The 26,004-nt window shown below is 40.6% G+C and overlaps 1 protein-coding gene across 3 annotated transcripts in view; it reads left to right on the forward strand.

Annotated features, from left to right (window-relative positions):
• The first annotated feature begins 1,696 nt into the window (after positions 1-1,696).
• Positions 1,697-26,004, forward strand: part of SMYD3 (SET and MYND domain containing 3) — a 669,850-nt gene continuing 645,542 nt past the window's right edge. For 2 of the 3 annotated variants that reach the window (XM_044762763.1, XM_070501459.1), the window contains exon 1: positions 1,714-1,962. In XM_044762763.1, the coding sequence (XP_044618698.1) occupies positions 1,799-1,962 (164 nt within the window). In that variant the 5' untranslated portion in view covers positions 1,714-1,798. Of the gene's footprint in view, positions 1,963-26,004 lie in introns of all 3 variants that reach the window. The other variant, XM_044762764.2, reaches the window with a different exon arrangement.

Genomic DNA, 26,004 nt, shown 5'->3' on the forward strand with positions numbered 1-26,004 from the left:
TTTTTTTTTCATGGTAGAGGATGGCTCATCACCAGCCCTACATCCAAGCCCCAGCCAGTGGGAAACGAAAAACCCATATATGTACAAGGTAGGAGAACATTAGACTGGAGAACTGGGACATTTTTTTAAGATTTGAGGCAGTTGGCTTTCTGGGTCATGGGGAGGAACAAGACATACATTAGGAGAAATGGGGCATGTCTGGGTAGGTGAAACCACATCCTGGAACTGGAAAGCCGGGATCACCCCTTCAGTAACTGGGAATATTCTGTGGTAGAATTAGCCCCGGGTTCTCTGGAACTTCCTATGACATGTTATTTAGTTCAGTAAATATCTTTTGAATTCCTTCTATGTATTATGCTTTCTGCTAAGCACTCGTATGAGATGATTACAACAGTAGTGTTGGTAGAATGCTGTATGCAGGCATTATCCTATACTTACAGACTTAAAAGTTTTAACTCGAATAATGATTCCTTACATTTGTATGATGCTTTAAAGATTTTTCAAAATACTTTCCCAGGCTTTAGTCTCATCACTCTGTAAGGTATTATCATCTTCATTGTAAAGTTAACAAACAGGCTTGGAAAAGTTACCTAAGGTCAAATGGCAGAACTGGGACTCAAATCCATACCTTTGAAATCCTCGTTCACTTTTCTTTTCACTACACCACAGCCACTTCGAGACCACTTCAGGAAGTGTCAAAAGTCTGCCTCTCCACATTGTGGGAATCGGCTACTCTTAGAGCGCCAGAGTATCACTTACTACTTACTAATTGCAAAGGTAAAATGTATCTTTACAATGAAGAGTTCTAGCAGCTGCCACTTTAACCAATGGATCAAACTTGTTTCAGTAACAGTGGGACAACCCGACATTATGCACATTCATATGTGATATGATTCAATATGAACAATATCATTTGCAGTGTGCTTTTGCTAAAAATCACTTCACTTGAATCAAATCAAGCCTCTAGATTCTAGCGTCCAGATCTAGCCTGCGGTTTACAGAAACACAGTGAATAGAAGAACAAGCTAAATGACACCGTGAGATAACAACCAGATAAATACAGAGAGTGGAATATCTCCCAGGACTCTTAGCTTGGAATCTCAAGAGTCAAATTAAAAAGAAAATGTATGACTTTTGATTGAATCCTGGTTTTTAAAAGTTACAAAAGCCATTCTTAAAGTGAATATGTTTTTTACTTGCCAGCATAGAATAGTTTTCTTAGGTGTGACAGTTTTATAGGCTATTGTCCTTATTCTGAGGAAATGCATGTTACAGTATTATGAAATGTTATGATGTAAAGTATTAGTTATGAAATACTATGATGCCTACAACTTACTTTTAAATGGTTCCATCACTCAACAACTTACTTTCAAACGGTTCAACAACAATACATACATACGTATACACATGGGGGAGAATGAGCAGACAGAGCAAAATGCTAAGAATTGCTTGATCTAGGTGGAGGAACACAGGCGTTCACTGCACTGTTCTCTCAACTTCCCTTCTGCATTAAAATTATCACAATAAAATGTTGGAGAGGAACAAATACCGCCTCTACTCGCGGAGTCACCTTGGGCACTAATCAGCCCGTGGAGCCGACAGGTGCTGTCGCTGTCCGGCTCCCTCAGCTCCGGGCCGGCTCGCCTGCAGACTCCGTCGGGCATGCGCAGAAGCGCCGCGCGCCCGCCCCGCCCCTCGGGCGTACGTGTGCGCGCAGGGCGCACGCGCGCGGCTCCCGGCAGCCCGCGAGACGCCAGCTGCGGGACACGGCGGCTCTCTGAGGCGGGAGCTGAGGAGGATGGAGCCGCCAAAGGTGGAAAAGTTCATCACCGCCGACAAGGGAAACGGGCTGCGCGCCTTGGTGCCGCTGCGCCCCGGGGAGCTGCTCTTCCGCTCGGATCCCCTGGCGTACACGGTGTGCAAGGGGAGTCGTGGCGTCGTCTGCGACCGCTGCCTCCTCGGGTACGTAAGGAGCGCCCTCGCCCACCTGAGTCCGAGCCACCCGGTGCGGGGCCCGGGGTGCTGGGGGCGTCGGGCGGGCAGCCCGCCCTGGGACTCCGGCCGGTCGGGGCTGCACAGGAGCGCGGCGGTGCCGCCGAGGAGCCCAGCCCCGCAGTCCCCCGGGCGCGCGGTTCCCGGGGCGGAGCTGGGCTCGCTAAGAACCCCCACTGGGCTGCGGTGGGACCTGGGGGGAGTCGGTGGGGCCGACTTAAGGGAAGTGTTGGGCCGCGGGCAGTTTTGCTGGGGAACAAAAAGTCTGTGTCTCGCGCGACAAGCTTCATTGGTGCGGCTGTGGAAGTCATGACTGGGGCGGGGTGGACGCAGGGATGTGTATAAATGAGGCTCAGCTGAGGCCCCGCCGGGAAAGGACCCGGCTCGCAGGTGGCGGAGGAATCTTGGCGTTTACGGAGCACTTCCTTTGGTCCAGGTTCTCCTTGGCCAGGGGATGCGAAGATTATCGGGACATCCTTAAGAATCTTTAGGGAGTAGATAAGTGAGAGAGAGAATCAATTACAGTGTATCGGAAGGGCTGAACTAGAGGTGCAGTACGCGCTTGGGAGCTTGTTACTGAGGTTCCATGGTGTGCTCTGCCTTGAGTGGCTAGGCAAGCAAGTCGAACTCTTAAGCACCCACCTAGATGCGAGAATTCATGTGAAAGTGTTTCATAAGCCTGGAAGCACTGGGCCAGTGTGAAGTGCTATCCGGAGGCAATTTACGGAAATATGTAATATATATGCGCAGTCATAGGAATTGTGTTCCAGCAACAAATGTTACTGAGCTCCTGTTATATGCCAAGGAGAAGAGGTCTGTCTGAGATAGGTGGGATGATTTTTTTCCAGTACTGCTCTTCCAGACCTGTTAGCCTGGGATTGGGGCGGGTGGGGGTGAGCAGGTAAGTGCAAAGCTAAAATCAGTAGCGTGACCATTAATCTTACTGCGTCCTTATTTGGTTCATAATTGAGGAATTTATTTAATTTTGTATTTTAAAGTTACCAAATGATAATCTTTTGCTTCCTGAAGTAACCATAAGAGCAACAACTAAAAAATGTATTGAGGAGAGAGCACCTTGAGCTTTTTGTAAACTGTGTGGTTGAAAACAATTCATTCCTTTCAAGATTTTACTTTTTTGCTGAAGGCCTGACATTGAAAGTCATAGATCTTTAATTCTCATTCAAGGAAATTAGAGAAAGCTGGGCTCTTCCTCATGTTAAATCCTTTGGGAGTCCATCTAGAGTTTGAATGTAGTCCAGAGTAGAGAACTTGCTGTTTGTTAAGTCCTGTAATATTAATTAACGGGGAAGATGTGGGTCATCTTGCAGATAAAGTCAGACTGACAAGTTATTTATTACTTGGAATAGGAAAGTTTTGGAATGAATACATGATGACAAATTGTTAACTGAAGTATCAGAGCTGAACTTGTCGTACGACACATGGAACCATCCATTTTCCAAAGTGGACTACTCAAACCCAGCCCTTTGTGGGTGGCATGCTCTTGATTTACCATACTGTTTCATTACTGCTGTCAGCCATTCATTTTTCTTATTAACAAGAACTGTAATGATCTAAGCAAAAAAGGAATTTCATGAAAGAATATTGGGGCATTCTCAGCACTGCTTTAAATTCTGGAGGAAACCTGGGTCTGAAAATGGACAGGAACCAAGAGAACTTCCAGAGTCAGAATTGCATTTCAGAAGTAGTTGGGGTTGGGGCCTGGAGAGTACATCACTTCTGATGATGCTTGGTGATTCTGGGTTCTGCAGCATGTACCACCAGCACCATGACCATGGACCTTGCTGCTGTTCTTGCTACCGCTGCTGCATGGGAAACTGGTTATTACTGGAAAGTTGTTTTCTCATCCATGCTTCTTTGTGATACTAGCCTCTGATTCAAAGGTCCTCAGTGGGTGTCTTGGATTAGCTTAGGTCACTGCCTGCACCCTAGCTATGAGGGAAGTTGAGAAGGTGAGTATTCTGCCTTTTTGGCTTTTAAGAAAGGAGTCAGGCTCTACTTCCTACCAATATTTAGATAGTGGGGAAATCAGCAAACGTAAACATAAGAAAAGGGATGTCAGTAAATGCTAAGCATCCAAACAAAACAAACTAAAACACGCAAATGCATTTTTCATACTAACAAACACTTCTTTATTAGTCCTTTACACAAAAAATAAATTTGCACTCATTTTGGATTGCTAGGATACAGTTCACTTGTGTGGTGGTAGTAGGTGCTCTGTTGAACACTTCCACTTGAGTAGTTGCAGCGTTTCTGAAGCGCCTAGTTAGGAATTACTGCAGCCTGAAAATAGTATTCGAGAAATCAAAGATTGGTGCATTGTTTTATGTAGTTTTCTACCACTGTTGAATGCCCATCATTGGGGGATACAGTTTCTGTGATCCTTATCACCTTGTAAGTAAAATTTGGTTTTTTATCCACAATCAACTGTGAAGTCTTTGAGAATAGAATTACATCTTTCAATTTTTCCTTTGTCTATGTGCCAAAGCCTGGCACATAGTAAACTCTTCGTTTGTGTTATGAATGTCTGGCGGAACTTTCTTTCTGCTGCCTTCCATTGGGAAATAAGAAATGGAATGAAAATATTAGTTTGTAACTATTAACAACAGCTCCATGGCAGGGGTGAGGGGACCAAAATAAAATAAAAGAACAGATACTTATTGTAATTACTTCATTAGCCTCCAAGTGATTTATTGTTATAAGATTCTACCTGATTTCCTATGGCCTTGGGCTGTTTTGATTAATACTTTAGTTCTTGGATATTTATTTTGATTATTAGAGAAACCTGAGCCTGCTTTGTGGCTTCTTTTGCTCTTTTCCTCATTAAAAATTGGCTTCTAGGGGCCGGCCTGTCGCCGAGTGGTTAAGTTCGCGTGCTCTGCTGCAGCCTAGGGTTTCAGCGGTTCGAATCCTGGGCGCGGACATGGCACTGCTCATCAAACCATGCTGAGGCGGCATCCCACATGCCACAACTAGAAGGGCCCACAACTAAAAATGCACAACTATGTACCAGGGGGCTTTGGGAGAAAAAGGAAAAATAAAATCTTAAAAAAAAAGATTGGCTTCTGGCTTTTCATGTTGTGAGTGGAAAAGAAAATGAAGTTTCTAAATTGGAGAAAAATTAGATGACAATTTAATGCTGTTGTATGTCTGCATTGTGACCTAAAATAATTTATATTATTCTTTTTCTGCTGTTGCACACGTTTTTAGTTTGATGGAGCTGACAAGGACTGACAAAGGGGTTATTTGTGTTTTCTGTTTGTTTTGGTAAATGTAGCACATAAAATTCTATTGTATTTACTTTGTAGGTCTCCCCACTCCCTCTGCTAGTGACCTAAATCTAATCTTTTTATCCTGGGGATATCCCTCCCCTAGCATACAAGAGATGGTGACTGTTGAAGTTGTTAAGAGATAATATTTTGGAGAATTTTAAGTCACTGTATTTTTTTTTCCCCTAAAGTTCCAAATTGCCTGCAGTTTCCATATCAAGAGCTACCTCTGGCAAACTCTAATGACAATTTCTTCTGTAGGGTAAAGAGGAGATCTCTTCCATTATTAAGGCTGAGCTTGAGGCTTAGTGCCTCCCAGGAGGATGGAGGATGAATTGGAAATGGAAAGTCGATCTTTTTAAGTCCTAGTGGATTGTGGGAAGAAGGGGGATGGAGGTAGGGAAAATAGATTGTGAGAAATATATGTTCTGACCTTCCCAGTCTGGCCAAAGTTCTGGGGTTGGGGTGAGAGTGTTCATTGGGTTGAGGGGACAGTCAAAAGCAGAAGGCCTTTGGCTCTGCTCTTTATTTGGAATCTTGAGAAGAGGTAGCTATGTAGGTTGGTGCTCTGCCAACATTGAGAGCTATAGCACAGCAGAGGTAGAAGGAAGTGGGTAGATAGATGAGCCTGTGGTAGCAGGGGATTCTGAAATGCTCTCATACTGCTCTGAGGGATGTAGTGGAGATTAGAGTTCTGGTGAACAGCAGGCATCATGACATAGGACTGTGTGACTCTAGACTAAAGGTCAGGATCTTGGATACCACAGATGGGAGCCAGCATGACATCCCAAAAGGTGAGATGGCAGCAGTCTAGCCACGGGACCCAGTCATCTCCTTGCAGCAGAGACCAGTGAGGATCCACAGAGATACCAAGATCCAAGGTCTTTTTGCACCGTATGGATGTCCCATAAGCCCCATTTGGAGAAGAATTTACCTGAAAGCACCTATTTAAACCAGCTCTAGTAAGGAGCTAAACTTAAATGTGTGAATATGAACTGGAAGTGACTGAGATATTATTTGGCAAATTTTAAGTTTCTACCTATTTACTAGGGTGAGTGTTCATGAGGAAGATTAGATTAATTAAAGAAAAAATAGCCTCATGTTCATGAGACTGATTAGATCAATTACAGAAAATAAAGGAGTGCATTTGAGTTAGAGTGTACGTAAATATGACAGGCAATAAAGGGCAAAAAAAGAACACTGTGTTTGGTGAGATGATGTAACCCATCTTGGCCAAGGCCTGGACTTAGGTTGGAGGCAGGAGGGAATACCTTCATATATTGGGGTAAGAAGAAGAGGTGCCAGAGAAGGCAGCAGCAATGATTGAAAGGTTTGATGACAATAGAGAAGTGGTTACTGAGTGACTCAGTCTTAGAGAAAAGAATGTTGGAAATATTCTTCTAGGAGAGAAGAGTGAAATGCCTACTGAAATGTAGTAGGATTACTGGGGTCCACTTAAAACTTGTGTTCATTTATTTAAAGTGAGAGCACTTAGAAGGGTAGTGCTTTTTTCTTTCCCAATGGTCAGCTGCTTGACTATGAGAATTGAATTTACCCTGGACTGCTAGGTTAGTGTGATGGGTGGAGAGAGAGCAAGGGAGGTTATAATCATGAACTGTGATTTCTAAGCTGGGGACTGAGATCATGAGGAGGATGATGGACAATGAAATGTGGTAGAATCAATGGACTAGAGGACCTGAAGTGGTCAAAGAAATGGTGGAGTGGTCAGAGAGTGGGACGACTTGATATATATGTGCTTTAGAATTAGTGTATGTGTTGGTATAAGGTTTAGGGTATCACAGAAAGTGGCTCTTAGGCATTGGAATGGATAGTTTGAAGAAAGGCACGAGCCATCTCTCAAGGTTCTACCCTTCGAGAGGATTTCACTAATCCTTCATCCCCTCCATCCCCCAGGAAGAGTGTAGAACACTGCACCAGCTCACTTGTACCTGGTGCTGACGTATTTCACAAAATCAGTTGTAAACCCACAGAATGCCTTTCAACCACTATTTGAGCAGAGGTGAGTGCCTCGCTGTCTCCACTTGGCTTTTTCTACTCAGCCCTTAAACCTTGGGTTAGGAGGCCAGTGTGGCCTTGGGCTGTTTTGATTAGTGCTTTAGTTCTTGGATATTTATTTTGATTATTGGAGAAACCTGAGTGCCCCATATGGTGACGTACCTTCGGGATCAGCCAGCCAACCGGTGTCAGCTTTTTATTTTAGACCGTTTTGTCATGGAGGGATCAGAGATTTGTTCTCGTTGGGACGCTCATTTTTTTCCTGCATTTGGATTTGTCTTCTCTACCTGTACTACCATCTCTGAGATCTACTGAAAATCTGTAGAGCTGTGGTATTCCTCACAAGGTTGCCTCTGACCTTTTTGAAAGAGAATTGAAGCAATGGGCTAATGCTGTGGTTTGACTCCTCTTCACATATGCTGTCATTTGAGGCAGCTGATTTCAAAGACCAGTGGTTCTCAAACTTTTCAGTCTCCTTTATAATCTCAAAAATTACTAAAAAGGATTTCATAGGAGGGGTTTTAAAAAAAGTTATTTAGGATTCTGAAGAGGTTTTGTTTATGTGGTTATATTTATTGATTTTACTGCATAAAAATTAAAATTGGTAAAGTTTGAAAATATGTATTTAAACATGATAAACTATTACATTTTAACAAAATTTTTAATGAAACTAACTATATTTTCCAAAGCAAAGGAAAGCTTACTGAGAAAAGTTGCCTGCTTTACAATTTTGCATGTCTCTTTAAGGTCTGGCTTAATAGAAGACCTTGGATTCTCACAACTGCTTCTTTCTGCATTCAGTGTATTGCAAAATCACATGGCATGTAGCCTTTAGAAAACTCCACTGTGTACTCATGACAAAAGGAGAATAAGAAAGGCAAAAAAATGTCTTAGTATTATTATGAAAATAGTTTTGATCTCGTGGGCCTCCTGAAAGTGCTTTTGGGCTTCCCAGGGTTCCCTGGACCATACTTTGAGAACCACGGTTATAAAACACTGGATGTGTCTTTTCTATCATTTTTAGAGGCTGGGGTTTGTTGGATAATATGTTGTGAATCAATGAGTAATATTTGGTTCAGATTTTCTCATAACCTGCCAGGATATATGGTATCGGGAACCAAGATAGGGAGTTAGTGCCTCTTGGATGACTCACTCAGTTTTTGCTTTCCATCCTCTAACTCTGGGCTGGTTCTGGTTGTTAGGGAGTCAAGGGAGAGATGTTCCACTGACTTGGGTATGGCCAGATATGGGGTGGTGTTTAACCTTGATTATCAAGGGAAAGTAAGAGAGCCACTTTCCATTTACTTGTTACCACAATATGTGATGATCAAATATTATTCAATAGCTGATATTTATTATCACTTATTGAGCAATGCCAGGCATGAGTTTAGTGCTTCGCCTTGTGTACTACTTCAGTTAATTCTCACAACAACCCTAAAAAAGTGTCTGTTATGTTCCTTATAAGAACAAATATGGACTGGAGAGTATTCCTAACACTTGTAGAAGTATAAATTGGTACTGCTCTTTTTCTGGTAGTACCTATCAGAATTGAGCACTGTGTTTTCTTGACCCTACTTTTGGGATTCTGACAGAAAGACAAATAATAAAGGTTGCACAAGGATACTTAGAATAGCATTTTGGTAATTAAAAAATAGGGAAAAAGCATTTTAATGTCCGTTAATAGGGGACTAGTTAAATTATGGTGCAGCCGTATTAGCCATCTAGCTATTGAGCCATAATAGCCATCTGGCTATTAAGATTGAAATGTATCTGTTTGTACAGATGTGGATGGATGTCCATGACACCTTGCTGGGTGAATAAAGTTGTAGAACAACATGTGTTTAAATAAAATCTTTGTGTGTGTGTACTTTTGTGTATAGAAAAGTTCTGGGAGAACATCCCAGAATTCTAATGTGATTTCTTCTGGAGAGTGAGATCTGGAAGGGGGAAGATATGCCTTGTACTTTATATATTTTGTATTTTTCTCCTGCTCAAGCTTGTGTTGTTTTTTTTGTAATTAGAGATTTAATCAAACTTGGAGAAAGTCTTTCTTAGACTTTGTTTCATTTGAAATTTTATGAAAGGGTGTATGCTGCTTGGGATGAAGATGCCTTTGAACTTCTTGCCAGCTTTTCACTTTTTAAAAAATTATCAGCTAATAAGACCAAGAGTGAACCTCTTGATAGAAGGTGAGCCAGTTCACTGGCTGGCCATTGGCTTTAGAATTTGAACTAAAAGAGGTAAAATGCCTGTTGATGGTCCTAATAATTCTTGCTCCGTCCTTGCTTAAGGCTGGTTATTCAACTTTTCCTTGGTATTTCTGAGACATCACAGTATCCGTTGGTAAACTTTATTCATTTTCCTCGGTGGGCACACAAGATGACTACGTTTCCTAGCCTCCTTGCTGTTGGATTGGGGCCCTGTGACTCACTTTTGGCGAGTCGAGTGTGGGCTGGAGGTTATATAAGCCATTTCTGGGTCTGCTGTAAAATATCCTGTGCCATCTTCCCTGCTCTCTCTTGCCTTGCCTTGATGACTGTGGAGGCCGTGTGTGGAGATGGAGAAACAAGACATGTGAGTCATGGCATGAAGGAGAGCTGCTCTGGAGCATCACCCTACATGCATCAGATTTAGTGGGAGCTAGAAAGAAACTTCTATTGAGTTGTCACTTAGAGCAGCTCTTCTTGAACTTTAATGTGCATATGAATCACCTGAAGATCTTGTTCAAGTGCAGATTCTGATTCAGCAAGCTCTGGGTCGGGTGTGAGATACTGCATTTCTGATGAGCTCCTGGGTGATGCAAAAGCTGCTGGTCTGCTGATCGTACATGAGTAGCAAAGACTTAAAAGGGTTAAATGAAATGACATATAGCCCACTGTAAGTACTCAGTAAACACTTACCAAATGCATGTTATAGCATCCCGAAATAGCACTGAGTATGAGGAAAAGGAGTTAGGGACCATCCATAATCAAAAGTTTAAATTATTCCTAAGTGCACATCTACTCTTTTATGTATGATGGACCAGAATTTAGTTTTAGTACTATAGATGCAGAAAATTATGTGAAATTAGAACCTGGGGTTATTTTAAAGGTCATTTTGAACATTTACTTTTAGACATACCATCATTTTGGTGTTTGAGATAGTTATATGGTTATCTAGCTACCTTCCTGGAAAAATAATCTAACAACCTCTTCTCACCATAATTTTAAAAAATTTTAAAACTTTTGTTTGGAGATAATTTCAAATTAACAGAAAAGTTGTAAGAATAAGAATAGTACCAAAAAAAAAGTCTGTATATGCTTTACCCAGATTAAACTATTAACATTTGACCTCATTTGCTTTATCGTTTGCACACTCTGTCCTCCCTTGAGCCCCCATCTTTATCCACACACGCACACATACACCCTTTACCCCTAAATACTTTAGTGTGTATATCCAAAGAAGAGGGAAGTTATCATACATGTCGATTTCAGTAAATTTAACTTTACTACAATACTTGACTTAATCTGTATTTCATTTTGTCAAGTGACCCAATATTTTTTCCTTTTAGTACAGGATCCAGTCTAGGGTCAAGCATTGCATTTAATTGTCCTGTCTTTGACCTTCTTTAATCTGGAACATTTCCACAATTTTTCTTTGTCATGTATAACACATTTTTTCCTTTTTTAACAGAACATTTCTCATTTGGGGCTCATCTGATGTTTCTTTTGGTTAGATTCAGGTTATGCATTGTCAGCTGGGATGCTACATGGGTGAGGAGGTATCCTCGAGGCTCTTGATGTCCAGCTGCCTTCCATTGATGGTGTTAATGGTTATCACCCAGTCAGGCTGTTGTTCTGTTTTTCTACTGTGCACTCTTCCCCGCTGCCCCCAACTAATAATCTGTGGGGAGACATTTTAAGACCATGGAAATATCCTGCTCTAACCAGAGGCACTCACAAGTAGAGTATACAGCTATGTACTGGGGACTTTGGGGAGAAGGAAAAGAAAACAAACAAACAAACAAAACCCCCCAAAAAACAGTACAGAATTTGTTTGCAATTTCCCCCTCCCGTCTACTCCACCAAAGACTGAGAGTATATAGTTAAATACAGTGCTCATTTTGTATTCTTTTTTTTTACTCTTCAGTGTATTTATTGGTATTCATTGGAAATACAATTGAGTTCATTTGTCTGACTTTGCTTTCAGTTTTAGGTTTTCTCCCTAATCCTTTTTTTTTTTTTTTGAGGAAGATTAGCTCTGAGCTAACATCTGCTGTCAATCCTCCTCTTTTTGCTGTGGAAGAGTGGCCCTGAGCTAACATCCGTGCCCATCTTCCTCTGCTTTATATGTGGGACGCCTGCCACAGCATGGCTTGCCAAGTGGTGCTATGTCTGCACCCGGGATCCAAACCGGTGAAGCCCGGGCCGTCAAAGCAGAACGTGCGCACTTAACTGCTGTGCCACTGGGCTGGCCCTTCCCTAATCCTTTTTGATTTAATTTTATATTATGAATATGTAGGACATTAACATGCTTCTAAAACTCAAACTATAAAAAAGATAAAAGTGTTAGCCCCTCCCATATCCATACTGTCCCCCACCCTGCCCTTGTAGGTAACCACCTTCATTGTTTTCTGGTTTATCGTCTCTCTCTCTCTCTCTCTCTCTCTTTGATAAAGATAAGCAAATATGTGTGTTTTCTTTTTTTTTTTTTGTGAGGAAGATTGGCCCTGAGTTAACATATGTTGCCCATCTTCCTCTTTTTCCTTGAGAAAGATTGTTACTGAGCTAACATCTGTGCCAATCTTCCTCTATTTTGTATGTGGGATGCCGCCACAGTGTGGCTTAACAAGCAGTGCTGGGTCTGCTCCTGGGATCTGAACCTGTGAACCCTGGGCTGCCGAAGCAGAGCACGCAAACTTAACCGTTACACTACTGGGCCAGCCCCCATATGTCTGTTTTCTTATTTCACATTCTTATTATGAAAGAGCGTACTGTGTTTGCTCTTTTGAACTTGCTTTGTTCACTGACAGTATCTGCTGGAAAACATTATACCAGTTTATAGAGATCTTACTCTTTTCTATAGCTCTGTCATACATTTTGTGTATGTACCATGGTTTCTAATTTCCTATTCTTGGACATTTAGGTGATCTCCAGTATTTTGCAATTGTGAATAATGCTCTAATGAATAACCTTTCACTTATGTATTTGTGTGTTGTTGCAGGTGTATCTTAGGGGAAATTCCTAGAGGTGGGATTGCTGGGTCAAAGTGTCAATACCTATGTGGGGATGGAACCTTTTACATTTCCACTAGCAATGTATGAGAGTGCTTGTTTCCCTGAACTTTGCAGACTGAGTATATTGTCACACTTTTGAAAGTTTTGCTAATGTGATGGCTGAGATGTGATATCTCAATATACTTTAATTTGCATTTAAATTTAATTTGCCTTATTAGTACAGTTAAACATCTTTTTGTATTTAAAGTCCATATTTATATCTTTTTGTGAATTGTTTCCATGTATCTTTTGCTCATTTTTCTATAAGATTTTTGGTCTCCCCCCCCCCAAATTTTAAACAGGTTTTTGTATGTTAAAGATGTAAGCCCTTTATCTTTGATAAATATTGCAAATATTTTCTCTCAGATTCTCATTTGTCTTTTAACTTTGCTTATGGTAGACGAATTCACCCGTTTTTTTCTTGAACTTGTATACGTTAAATCTGTACGTTTAGATCTCTGATCCATTTAGAGTTTATTCTTATGTATGGTATAAGGAATGGATCTAATTTTATCTTTTTCCAAATGGCTATACAGTTGTCCCATCACCATTTATTAAAAAGATTATTTTTGTCCCAGTGATTTACCCAAGGATCATATTCTAGATCATATACTAATTGGGTCTAACTCTGGACTTTCTACTCTATTCCATTGGTCTGTCTATTCATGCACCAGTACCACACTGTTTTAAATATAGAGAATTATAGAAAATAGAATTTCTGGGAATATTCTTATGTCATCTTCAAATACATAATTTTGTTTCTTTTTCAATATTTATGCCTCTAAGTGTTTTTTTCTAGGCTAATTACTTTGAGTAATGCCTCCATAACAGTGTTAAATAGTTGTGGAGATAGTGGGCATTCTTGTCTTGTTCCTGGCCTCTAGGGTTTCCTTATCAGGTAAGATGCTGGTTTTAGGACTGAGGTACATGTATTTTATCATGTTAAGGAAGTATCCATCCATTTCTGTTTTCTCAGCTTTCTAATTAAGAATGAGTGTTGAATTCTGCCAAAAGTATTTTCATCATCTATGAGGAGTCATGATTTTTTCCCACTATGCTTATTAATATCCCACCATAAATTTACTTAAGAGACAGTATAGAGCCAAATTGTGTATAATTCTCCTTATATTCAGGGTTACTTGCTTAGGTAAAGAGCATCATTAAAATAAATCTGTGTTTCAGTGTTATGAAATTTTAATCAGTGGGGTGTTTATGCAAATTATCTCCCCCACCTAGTCTTGCTGACTAGACTCCAGTCTTGTCTAAAATTTCCAACAGTTTCACCAAATAAAGGTGAAATTCGTAGGATACTAATAGAATCATGGAATAGAGTGTTTGAGTTGGATGGGATCTCAGAGTCTAATTCAGTGCCTTTGGATAAGAATCATCAATGGATGCTAAAATAAGTGGGTAAAAGTATGATCAGAAATAGACATTTACACAGTTTCAAAGAGACCCCTTAGTAGATACTTATTAAGTACAAGGGAAAAATATAGTAAATTTACAGTGGGAAAACTTGGCACGCATCGCTTTAACCAGATGATCAAAGTTAATATCACCAATAATAGGACAAATTGACGTCATGTGCCTCCCGATATGCACTGAAAAAGACACAGCACCACTTCTGTGATGTGTAGATGCCCGAAATGCATAACCTGAATTTAATCACGAGGAGAGATCAGAGAATACCAAATTGCGGGGCACTCTACAAAATAAGTAGACTGCAGAAGTATCAGTCGTGAATGACAGACTGAAGAACTCTTCCAGATTAAAGGGGACTAAGGCATGACATCTAAATGCAAGGTGTGATCCTGGATCAAAAATTGGGCATTAGTGGGACAATTGATGAAATTTGAATGAAGTCTATAGATCAGATAATAGCATTGAATCTGTTAATTTTTTTTTTTTTTTTTTTTGAGGAAGCCCAGAGCTAACTACTGCCAATCCTCCTCTTTTTGCTGAGGAAGACTAGCCCTGAGCTAACATCCATGCCCATCTTCCTCTGCTTTATACGTGGGATGGCTGCCACAGCATGGCTTTTGCCAAGCAGTGCCGTGTCCGCATCTGGGATCCGAACCAGTGAACCCCGGGCTGCCGAGAAGCAGAATGTGCGAACTTAACCACTGTGCCACTGGGTCAGTCCCTGTTAATTTTTTGATTTTGATGATTATTTGAGATGTTAACCTTTGGGGAGTCCTTGTAAAAGACGTGGGAATTCTTCACTATTTCTTGCAACTTTTTTTTTTTTCTTTTTTGAGGAAGATTAGCCCTGAGCTCACATCTGCTGCCAACCCTCCTCTTTTTGCTGAGGAAGACTGGCCCTGAGCTAACCTCTGTGCCCGTCTCCCTCCACGTTACATGTGGGACACCTACCACAGCATGGCTTGCCAAGAGGTGCCATGTCTGCACCCAGGATCCGAACCGGTGAACCCTGGGCTGCCGAAGTGGAACGTGTGCACTTAACTGCTGCGCCACCCGGCTGGCCCCTCTCGCAACTTTTTAATCAGGCTGAAATTATTTCAAAATGAACATTTAAAAAATAAAAACAAAGGTTTTGTGTTTTTGAGATGGATAATGGGTGAAGTGATAGGTTGGGGTTGCTTTAAAATATTGTAATTGGGAGGTTTGGTATGGGTATAGGTTATACAAGATGGGCGTGTGTTGATAATTTGTGAAGCTGTTCGATGAATATGTGGGGTTTCATTATGCTATTCTCTCTACTTTTGGGAATGTTTGAAATTTTCTATGATCAAAAAGTAAAAGATAAAACGGCTGTCCTTAAGTGTCTGTTCATTCTTGGCTGGTCATATTTAAGAGTGAAGTACTAAAAACTTTTAGGTTAAAAACAAACAACTCTGGGCATTTGAGCAGATTCTTGCCTTGAGAGTGTTTATATCTATGGTCATCTGGTGTCTCCCAACTGTAAGGGCTGATCTCTGGGGCTGGTCAGTTTTTCCAGAAAGAGATTGTATCAATTAGGGTTTGATCAGAGAATCAGAAGTGACATTGAGTGTCAAAGGATAGAGTGACAAAGGCTAGGGATTATAGAGATTAGACCTTACATAGTTGTGGGAGTTGGTAAAGATGCTGTTGCCTCTGCTTCGTGTGGTAGGCCTGAAGACTTTGTAAGCTGGCAGGAGGATAAGCTGGATGCCCAGTAGGGGCAAGCAAGAACAAGTTGGAGTCCAATTGGAACTAATAAGGATGAACTGGAACCTGCATCTCTCTGTTACTGCCTTCCCCCTTGATGACACTGATGGCCTTCAGAAATTGCTAATGCTCTTTGCTACAGAACTGTTCATGTCCGGGCTCCACGACTTTGAGAAGGTTCAGGAAGAGCTGTGGGAGGAGCAAGAAGAGTAGAGAGCCTGGCTGCTGCCCCAGGCCAACAAAGCCAGGTATTAAATCAGTGACAATGGACACAAGCTGCAACAGTACCTGGCACTCCACACAAACCTTCAGATTATAATGGCGATTGCTTCACTTCTGCCTTCCAAATCTCACACAGATGTCTTTTGTGGCTAACCTTAACCTGGAATCATACAGAGGGAATTTTGGGAAATGTAGTTCCAGCTTGCTGTGTTGATATACTACAGAAGTCACCACAGTTTATCCCTTGTCAACTATACACACCTTATTTAACCATACTTAACGACAACAGCAAATTCATTCTCCCACCCAACTGTCCTTTGCACAACTGAAAACACACTAACCCTCTCTTGAAAAGAGTATGCAAAATCTCTTTACCCATGTTTGGGTGATTTCATTCTTCTTAGAGCTGAATCACATTCTCCCTTTGGTATTCTATACCTTTGGTATCCAGTAATCCACTGTCGTTCTCCAAGACCCATCTGTCTCCTACATTGGCCAGATAGGCAAGTTAAATGAGGATGTGAGAGGAATTACCAACTTTGCATCTCTGAAATCATTGATGGTGGCATTAAGCCTCCCAGAAATGCAGTACTGATTTTGGTTTACTATTTAGGTAGGTAACGGCAGTTCTGGTGGTTTCCACTTGGACTTGTATACCATAATAGCCATTACTCTATGGCTAAGGGAATAAGAGAGGAGATTCTGACAGTTGCTGAGATGTCTATTCCAGTTATGCATCCTGGAACTGGAGACTATAACCACAGTGGATTTGGGGACCTTCTGGACCTGTGATGAGATGAATCTGAGCCCAGACCCTGTTGATCCCCTGACTTCCATAAGCTCTTATTCCTGAGAGGTTGGATCACAATGGTATTTTGGGTCTTCAATTCAGAGCCAATATCCAGTAATCCCCCCAAAGTTTGGTTATGCCCTCTTCCCAAGTGCAAAATCATCCTTGTAAATCACTGTAGATCTCTTTTGGGACAACTAGGAGGAAGATTTATAGTATCCATATTTGGCTATGTGGTAGAATTCTATCTCAAGGGGACCTGACATTCAAGAGGCTCTGGGTCTGTGGAGTGGCTCAAATCTGGAAATTGATAGAGTGGCCACAACTCTTTATTTTTTCGGTGATTTAAGTCATGCTTCTGTTTACCAGACCTAGAGCTTTTCTACTACTAGTAATAAGTAAGACTTGAGTAAATTGCCCATCTATTCCACTTCTAGGAACACTGTTATTAATTAGCCAATGTCGAAGATCTCTACAGTTCACATCGTTTTGGTTACTGTTTTGGCTGCCATTATGTTCTCCATTCTCATCTTGTCTTCAATGATTAAGTGCTACCTCTTGGTCCCTGCCACCATGGGATCTCATCATTCCCCACTAAGTTCAGGGAGCCCAGTTTGATGGCAGGAGTTACCATTTTTATTCCTGGTCTGTGGAGAACAGCGAGCGCACGGTTCTTAAAGAAGACCAGGGCTCCTCTCATGAATGTATTTCTCGTAGCTTGGTGAATGGAATGTTTTCTAGATCCTCCCAGGGACGTGGTTATGGGCTGGGTAAGCAGGTCTTACATATTGAATCCACTTAGCATTCTGATCTCCCTAAGCCATTAGATATCTTCTTCCTCAGTCTACCAAAGAAGTTCTGACATTTCAGCTTCATTTAGCGTAGGTCACTTTTAGGTCCAGCTTTCAAGCAACCAAGAAAACTGTTAGAGCCATTCCCAGTTGCTTGAGCCAACTTATTGAATCCACAATCTGTTTAGTGCACCCATATCAATAAATTGATCTTAATCCAGCATTATCTTCCACCCTAATCTGGCACTCTTACGATCCTTTCCCATATGTGTTCCCCAAATTTTTGTTAATATAAATGGCAAACTCTTGCAGTTCTTTTGGTGTGTAGTGCACCTCCTCATGGGTTGCGCTTTTTAGTTTTATCCTTTGGGGTCTGCCAGGACTTGAGTCTGATCATAGATCCAGACACCCTGAGAGGTGATGAGGGTAGTTCCTGAGGAGGATCAATAGTCCTCCGCAAGGCATTTACCATAGGGGAGGCCGCTGCACGTTCTTCAGGCAAATGGAGACCAACCTCTTCAGAGTACTGTTACTGGTAAAGGCAATTCAACAGAATTTAAGAGTTTAAGGTACCAAGTTTCAGGGATATCTGCCCAAATGTTTGCATCCCTAATTTAGGGTCCTGCTCCTTGCCAGTCAATTCCCTAACTTTATGTAATTGCTAAACATTGAGTTTGAAAATTCAGTTTACATTGTCATTCAGTTCTTGCTACTTACTCCAAGTGTGGTCTGTGCATCAGCAGCATCATTATTAACCGGGAGGTTGTTAACAATGTAGAGTTTTATATTACAGCACAGACTTATTGAATCAGAATATACGTGTTCTGTCTATAATGTCAGGATATCTGCATAACTTATGTTTACATTAAACTGAGACAAACTGATTTCTGTAAGTACTTTTAAAGTTCTCAGCAGCCCAATTACTTCATAAATCTTTCCTTTGAGGGATTTCTTTTGGGGGATTCTATGATTCGATTTTACATTCTATATATGCTACATCTAAAATTTTGCAAATCAAGTTTTATGTGATTTCCCATTTTCCACCTGGAAGTTCCCCCATGAAGACTTAATTAGATGTGATGCTCCCTCCGGTGGACGATGGGGTGAAAAGTGCACAAACGTTCTTCAGAATAGTGACTTGGTTTTCAGCTATTAAAACTTAATATCCATGAGTGATCACCTTCATGAACCTCCTTTCAAAACTGTACTCAACTTCTTATATTTACCGTAACTTCTGTTTTGAACTCCACCCAAAAAGGGGGCAAATAAGTCAAATTTTATCATAAATATCTATATAAAATTTACCGTAATGAAAGAGCACTGGTCAAATTGTTATGGTAACTGTACCTTGTTGATAATGAGCATGTTATTCTCATTAAGAGTAAACAATCACGTCTAAGGGGGCTGGCCCTGTGGCCGAGTGGTTGGGTTTGTGCACTTGGCTTCGGCAGCCCAGGGTTTCGCTGCTTCAGATCCTGGGTGCGGACATGGCACTGCTCATTGGGCCATGCTGAGGCAGTGTCCCACATAGCACAACCAGAGGCACTCACAACAAGAATATATACAGCTATATACTGGGGGGCTTTGGGGAGAAGAAGAAGAAAAAAGATTGGCAACAGATGTTAACTGAGGTGCTAATCTTAAAAAAAAAAAAAAAATGTCTGAAACTGGTAGTCACATTTGAATTTGTGATGACCTGGAGTAAAAAGTGTGCCTGTTGATCTGCTTATAATGGACCTTATTACTGTGCAGATTTTGTGCAAATGATTCCACCCCCCCCCCCCCCCAATTTTTGCTGTAATTACCGCTTGGTAGGATAAAAATAATGTGACTGTGTGGAATCATCTTATCTTTTATATCTCATTCTAATTTTAGAACTTAAATATAACAGTTATATTTCTGAACAGTTCCTGAAAAGGCCCATAACCCATGTGATAAGTACCTTAGACATTTTATTTTTAAATTAAAAATCAACAACTGAAGCCATTATTTTACTTGTTTCAATATGGTAAAATCAAGAAAGTTTCCTTCTTAAAATTGTTGCTAGTTTACTGTTTTACACACAGCCCCTTTAGTTCTAGGTGCTTTTGCCATAAGCATCTTTGCTGCAAACATTTTTGCTGCATAACTAATTGGCCATAAGGCAGTTTTGCCATAAAAGAGAACTGGTTGACGGTTTGGTTGGACAGTTTGGTTTCAGCTAGAAAATACGGTGATAAAACTTACTGGAAGTGTGAATTGAGAGTGTGTGAAGCCAGATTGTGTACTATACTAGAATATGATGACATATCAGTGTGCAAATCCTTCCATGAGTACCGTCATCCCTCCCATCCATCAAAACCAAAAGTTTACCAAGCTGTGGTAAATACCACCGAGGTAGCTAGTCATTCACAAGTCTTCCAGGGTGTTAGTTATGGATTCTTTAGCTAATGTGGATGCAACAGCTTGTTTTCTATAGCTGCCTTTACCAAATTTATCAGTAATATTAGAAGTTGGAGGCAAGAGAGGATTGAAGCTCCTCCTCTCCCCAAAAAGAAATGGTTATCTGGTTCCTGAGTATAAGTTTCTTGAAAATGGTGAAAATCTTTTGCCATTTGATAGTGCAGGACATGATGTGGACAGAATTTTGGTACAGCATCTGGCTTAGATGATTTGGTGAAATGTAAGGACCGGGCATGTGGTAGAACATGTAAGTATAGTCCAGATCTGTACTACATATTTCATTATGTCCTTTTTAATGTCCCTCTTTTGTTTTTTGTTATTTTATCTTTTACAGCAAAATTCCCTTATGACCAATTAGTTATGTGGTGAAAATGTTTGCTGGCAGCAGGAGTGTCTACTGCAAAGATACAGTGAAAATATTGGACACGGGCCTATTCATGTTTAATTTTAAACATTTGAGACATTTACAATTCAAGGTTAATATTCATTTTTTTATTCATTTCTTTGAGAATCATAATGTCAGGAAGTACTCTGTTGTTGTTGTTATTATCCTTTCAGGCAAAAATAAAGAGAAAACACAAGGGGGAAAAGATAGATTGATAAATTGATAAATTGATAAATTGACAGATTTGATTTCATAAAAGTTAAAAACATCTGATGTCAAAGAACTGTCCTATAATGGAAAAGCCATGAGACTCAGGAGAATATTTCAACATAAAAAGGCACATATCTTCATAAAAATCCATGTTAAATCATTCATAAATTAATAAGAGAAAGCAACTTATGAAGTACCACCTGTTTCTTGGGACTTTTTTCTCTTTGTCTCTGGACAGTTCTGATCTTTAGACTTCTCTGTGAGAGATTCTCTCCTAATTCATTGATTCTCAACATTGGCTACACTGTTTTTACCAGTTTTGGAAGCACCTGGGGAGCTTTAACAAAGACTGACTCATGGGTCCCACCCTAGAGTTTCTGATTTAATTGGTTTAGAATGTGGCTTGAGTATGGGAATTTTAAAAGCTCCCCAGGTTATTATAATGTGCAGTCTGGGTTGACATCTACTATCTTTCTTTTTCGTCTTAACTGACTCCCCTCTCTGCATCTTTATATTCAAGGGCTGAGGTGAAATTGCCACAGCTGGATTCACTCAAGCTGCTTATGATATCTATAAATAATTCTGCAAGTTGAATTTCCTAGTGGACATTTATATTAGCATGTTCTGTTTGCATTTAAATGATTGTCATATGTAGGGCAAGCACATATTAAATTGAATTTTTAATTTGAGTGGTTGTGATGTTTCTCACAAATTGAATTGATGAGTGTCTCAAAATTTAATTGTTAGCATTTTTCAGCTACTGTGTTTACCTCTTGTTAGGAAGTAGATGTTAACTAGAAAGATTTACGTTGTACAGGTGATCAAGAAAAGAGTGCTTAGATATTTAGGTAACAGTTTCTCTGGATAGTTTAATTTTTTATTTTTTGACTGCCTAATATTGGATACTCAGTTTAGGTCTGAAAACTTAAGCTTCTTACAAAAGACTTTCTTTCTTTCTTTCTTTCTTTTTTTTCTTGAGAAAGATTAGCCCTGAGCTAAGTGTTTCCAGTCCTTTTCTTTTTGCTGAGGAAGACTGGCCCTGAGCTAACATCCATGCCCATCTTCGTCTACTTTATATATGGGACGCCTACCAGAGCATGGCTCTTGGCAAGCAGTGCCATGTCTGCACCCGGGATCTGAACTGGCGAACCCTGGGCTGCCGAGAAGCGGAACGTGCGAACTTTACCCACTGGGCCACCGGGCCGGCCCACAAAAGACTTTAAGTCTATGAATCATTGATTTTTACTCTTTTTACAAATTTGTCTGCAGAATTTTGAAAACTATCCAGATGTCTGGGTCACATCCTTAAAGATCTTTTTAAAGCGCCGCAGGTAATGCTGATGCACAGCCTGAGTTGAGAACCTTTGGGAAAGAAAAAAAAAATAGAAAAGAAGTGGCATAGAGAATAATATATAGAGAACCTTTGGGGGAATAACTAATGGAGAAATTCATGTAGATTCTTTAGCAGACTTTTATTTGGACTGCATTGGAGTGTTGTTTGTGTAGGAGGTTATAGGGGATCAAGTTGGAATAGATTCTGGAATACAGAGGACCTTGATATTGATGGTCAGGCTAAAGAATTTGAACTTTATTTTGTAGGTGTGGAGGGCTCATAAAGATTTTTGAGTAGCAGTATGAAATGCACAAAATTATAGAAGGTTAGTGCAGGAGTACTGATTTGGGTGAATTTTGAGATTGGGGAGAGGTGTGGAAAGACTGGAGATGAGGATTCCAATTAAGAGAAAATTTGCTTTACCCTGGGTGTGAAGTAGTGAAGGCTTGAGTCAGGAAGTGGTGGAGGGCCTAGAAATAAAACAAGTCCTTTGGAGAAAAGAGTTGACCCAATTTCTTGACTTGATTATAGGGTGAGGAAGGAGTGAAGGATGAGTGCAGGGTTTTGAGTTCGAATTGTTGGACTAATGGTGATACTACTGCTATTTGAAGTCATTGGTGTGGGTGAGATCACCAGGTAGTAAATTTAGCAAGCAAAGGGTAGCACTGCTGAGGACCAAGCTTAAGAAAAATCACTTCTCAGGATTGAGAGACGAGCGGCTTTTAAATAAGTTAATAGTTCCCCTTTTTTTGGCCTAGGTTTCACCGTCGAGGTGAGTAGGTAAGTAACTTAATCCTCTGAAGCCTAATTTTACCTTTTTGGAAATGAAGGGTGCTTGAAATGAAGGGATTGAATGATTTCTGATATCCCTTTTAAACTTTCTACAGTTCTTGAGATCATTTCTGTATTTGCTGCTACTGCCCCCATTTTTGTAACAGTTTTATTGCGATATAATCCACTTATCATACCATTCACTCATTTAAAGTGACATAAAGTAACAAAATTTACCATTTTATCCATTTTAAAATGGTGTACAATTCAGTGGCATTAAATACATTCAAAATGTTATGCAACTGTCAACACAATTTTAGAACACTTTCATCACCCCCTAATGAAACTTTGTACCTTAAGCCTATCTTCTACTCTCAATAAACAGAGGAAAAGGTTAGGATTAAGCCTTTGAATTTGGGCAGTTTACCACCAGCCTTGTAACGAAGTAAGTTCACAGCCGCCAAGAAATCACTTCCAGTTCAAATTGGCTCCTTGCCATCCTGACCCACTAGATGGCAGTGTGGGAACACAGACAAGAAGAGTGGCTTGGAGGACTCCACCTCTATTTGTATGCAGTTACGACAGGCTGCACACGTTGTCTATCTGCAGTAGTAAGTGTAGTTGTCAGGCAGGCAGCCTCAGAGGACTGAAAGTCTCCTACTTGAAGGTTTTACTAATGCAGAATATTGTCTTTACTAGTTGACCATGCTTCTCAGTCATCTAAACCTATCGTAACATTCCTGCCTGGTTTCTATCATTCGTTAAATTCAGTGACCCCCTTCATCATTTTCATTACTCTTGCCATATCTGAGAATCCTGTGCAGTCTTCAAGCCAGTTTTTCATTTTAGCTTTTTGTTCCTTAGTCTCTTTCCATTGCTTGTCCTTTTCCCTCCCAGCCGTGAGCCACGGGCACTCTCTAAGATAGTGACACTCAACTTTGGCTGCACATTGGAATCACCTGGGAGCTTTAAAAAATCCTGATACCTAGGCTACACTCAAGATCTGTTCAATCAGAATCTTTGGAGGTGGGACCCAAACATCATTATTTTGTAATCTCTAAATTGCTTACTAAATGTTTTTCTGTTTTTGTCTTTTATGCAGTCCATAAAAAGGGAACTAGATCCACTCTAAGTTCATAATATTTCAGTCTGCTGTCAGCCACTCTCCCATGTGGTGTATGACTTAACTTTTTTTTCCTCTTTAATTGTCTGTTACTAGTTGTTTTCATTCTTACCTGGAAATGTCTCTTTCTTTCCTCCAATCCCTCTGTCACCAGCTTAGTACAGGCTCTCATTTCTGTCAGTGCCCTCCAGCCAAAGACTACCAGAAACACACTTGTAATAGAACAAAGCTGGATTTAGTAACTCATTGCTATGAGAAAACGCACACACTGTGGGGAATTGTGGAGTGTCTCAGAGGATGTTAGAAGGGATATTATTTGGCTTGTGTTAGGTGATTTGGGGAGGGTTCAAGGCAGTAGGGCTTTGCTCTGGATTGGATCCTGTCAAGAAGTGGGGTAATTTCGTGCGTGACTGGGTGTTTTCAATCTTACTTAGAAGGCAGGAGGAATGAAATGAAGCTAAAGCTGTGATTGGTAAAGAAGCAGCAGGCACCTTTATTAGCAAGGAGGGAGGATGTTTGATCATTTTTGTGGCTTAGACAATGTTCACATTTTGTTCACGTGCAGACATGATTATCGAGAGGTCTCCATTTTGTCTTGATCTGTCCTGGCCACAGAGTGGTTTTGTCTGATGTTTTGTGAAATTGTTTGTGATCGATAGGAGAACCCCACTGCCTGGCTGTGAGTGTCGGCCAGCTCATAGCAACACCAAAGCATAGCTGATAGAGCCAGGCCAGTCTGGCAGTTAGGTGCAGCTCCTTTATAGAGCTCTTTCTTTGCTGATTATGTCTTTTTATGGATCCTCCCTACTTCCATCTCTTCTGTGAAATACTACCATATTAGTGTCTCTTAAGTATCCCTTTAAAGACTGATTCTTATCTCATCAAACATAAATAGTAGTCCTTTCTCATTTGGCCCAACTCTGGCTAACTCTGTTTCCCAGAGTACCTTCTGTTGTCATTATTCTGGTCTCCTCAGTGCCTTGTGAACCAGTCAGACTTGCCTTCACTTTGGTGCTTTCCCTTGTGGTATCTTTGTTAGTTAGGTGAGTTGAGGCAAGCCACGTAACTGCTCTCAACTTTGTCGTCTTTATCTCGAACCCTGCCTCTCAGCGTTCTTCTTAGAATGAAAAGAGATAATGCAGCGGAAAGTATTTGGTGTATAATAGACACTCATACTTAATGAATGTTCTTTCCTTGTTCTACTTAGTTCTCATTGATTTCCTTCATTGATCTGTGACATTAGGTAATATTGCATGATTTAGCCCTGAATTTGATTATTATTAAGTTCTGTTAGTTATTTACTCTCTGGCTTTAGACTCCTTGAGGACAGGGACCTAGTCTTATTTTGTGTCTGTTTCCAGAGCCTAGCGCAGTGTGGAGCACACACAGAGCTTGCTAAGTGTCTCAGTGACTGAGGTGTGCAGGGTTATCAGAGCACTGTGTCTGCAGATAACATCTGAGACATCTTCCTGATACTTTTGGAAACTTTCTCTTTCCCTTAATAATTACCACTATTGGTCGATTGGCACTGCTGGTTAGGAGAGCTAGCATAATTTGGGCCACAGGCTGAATTCTTAGTATCAAAACTGTAATTCTATGTAGTCATCAAAAAGTTTATATCAAAATAAATGTTTATAGATGAATATTTAATTCACCTATAAAAATGACTTGTCTTTGATCTTTAAAGCTCAAAGAATGTAAATTTTTTTCCTATTTTATTTTTTATTGAGGTTATGATAGTTTACAACCTTGTGAAATTTCAGTTGTACATCATTATTTGTCAGTCATATTGTAGGTGTACCACTTTACCCTTTGTGCCCATCCCCCACCCGCCCTTCCCCTGGTATCCACTAATCTGTTCTCTTTGTCCATGTGTTTGTTTGTTTTCTGCATATGAGTGGAGTCATACAGAGATTGTCTTTCTCTATCTGGCTTATTTCTCTTAACATAACACCCTCAAGGTCCATCCATGTTGTTGTGAATGGGTCGATTTTATCCTTTTTCACAGCTGAGTAGTATTCCTGTGTGTGTGTGTGTGTGTGTGTGTGTGTGTGTGTGTGTGTGTAACATGTCTTCTTTATCCAATCATCAGTTGATGGGCACTTAGGTTGCATCCATGTCTTGGCTATTGTGAATAATGCTGTAATGAACATAGGGGTGCATGGATCTCTTTGAATTGCTGATTTCAAGTTCTCTGGGTAGATACCCAGAAGTGGGATGGCTGGGTCATATGATATT

Source organism: Equus asinus, chromosome 30 (assembly GCF_041296235.1).
Source record: "Equus asinus isolate D_3611 breed Donkey chromosome 30, EquAss-T2T_v2, whole genome shotgun sequence".
Lineage (NCBI taxonomy): Eukaryota > Metazoa > Chordata > Mammalia > Perissodactyla > Equidae > Equus > Equus asinus.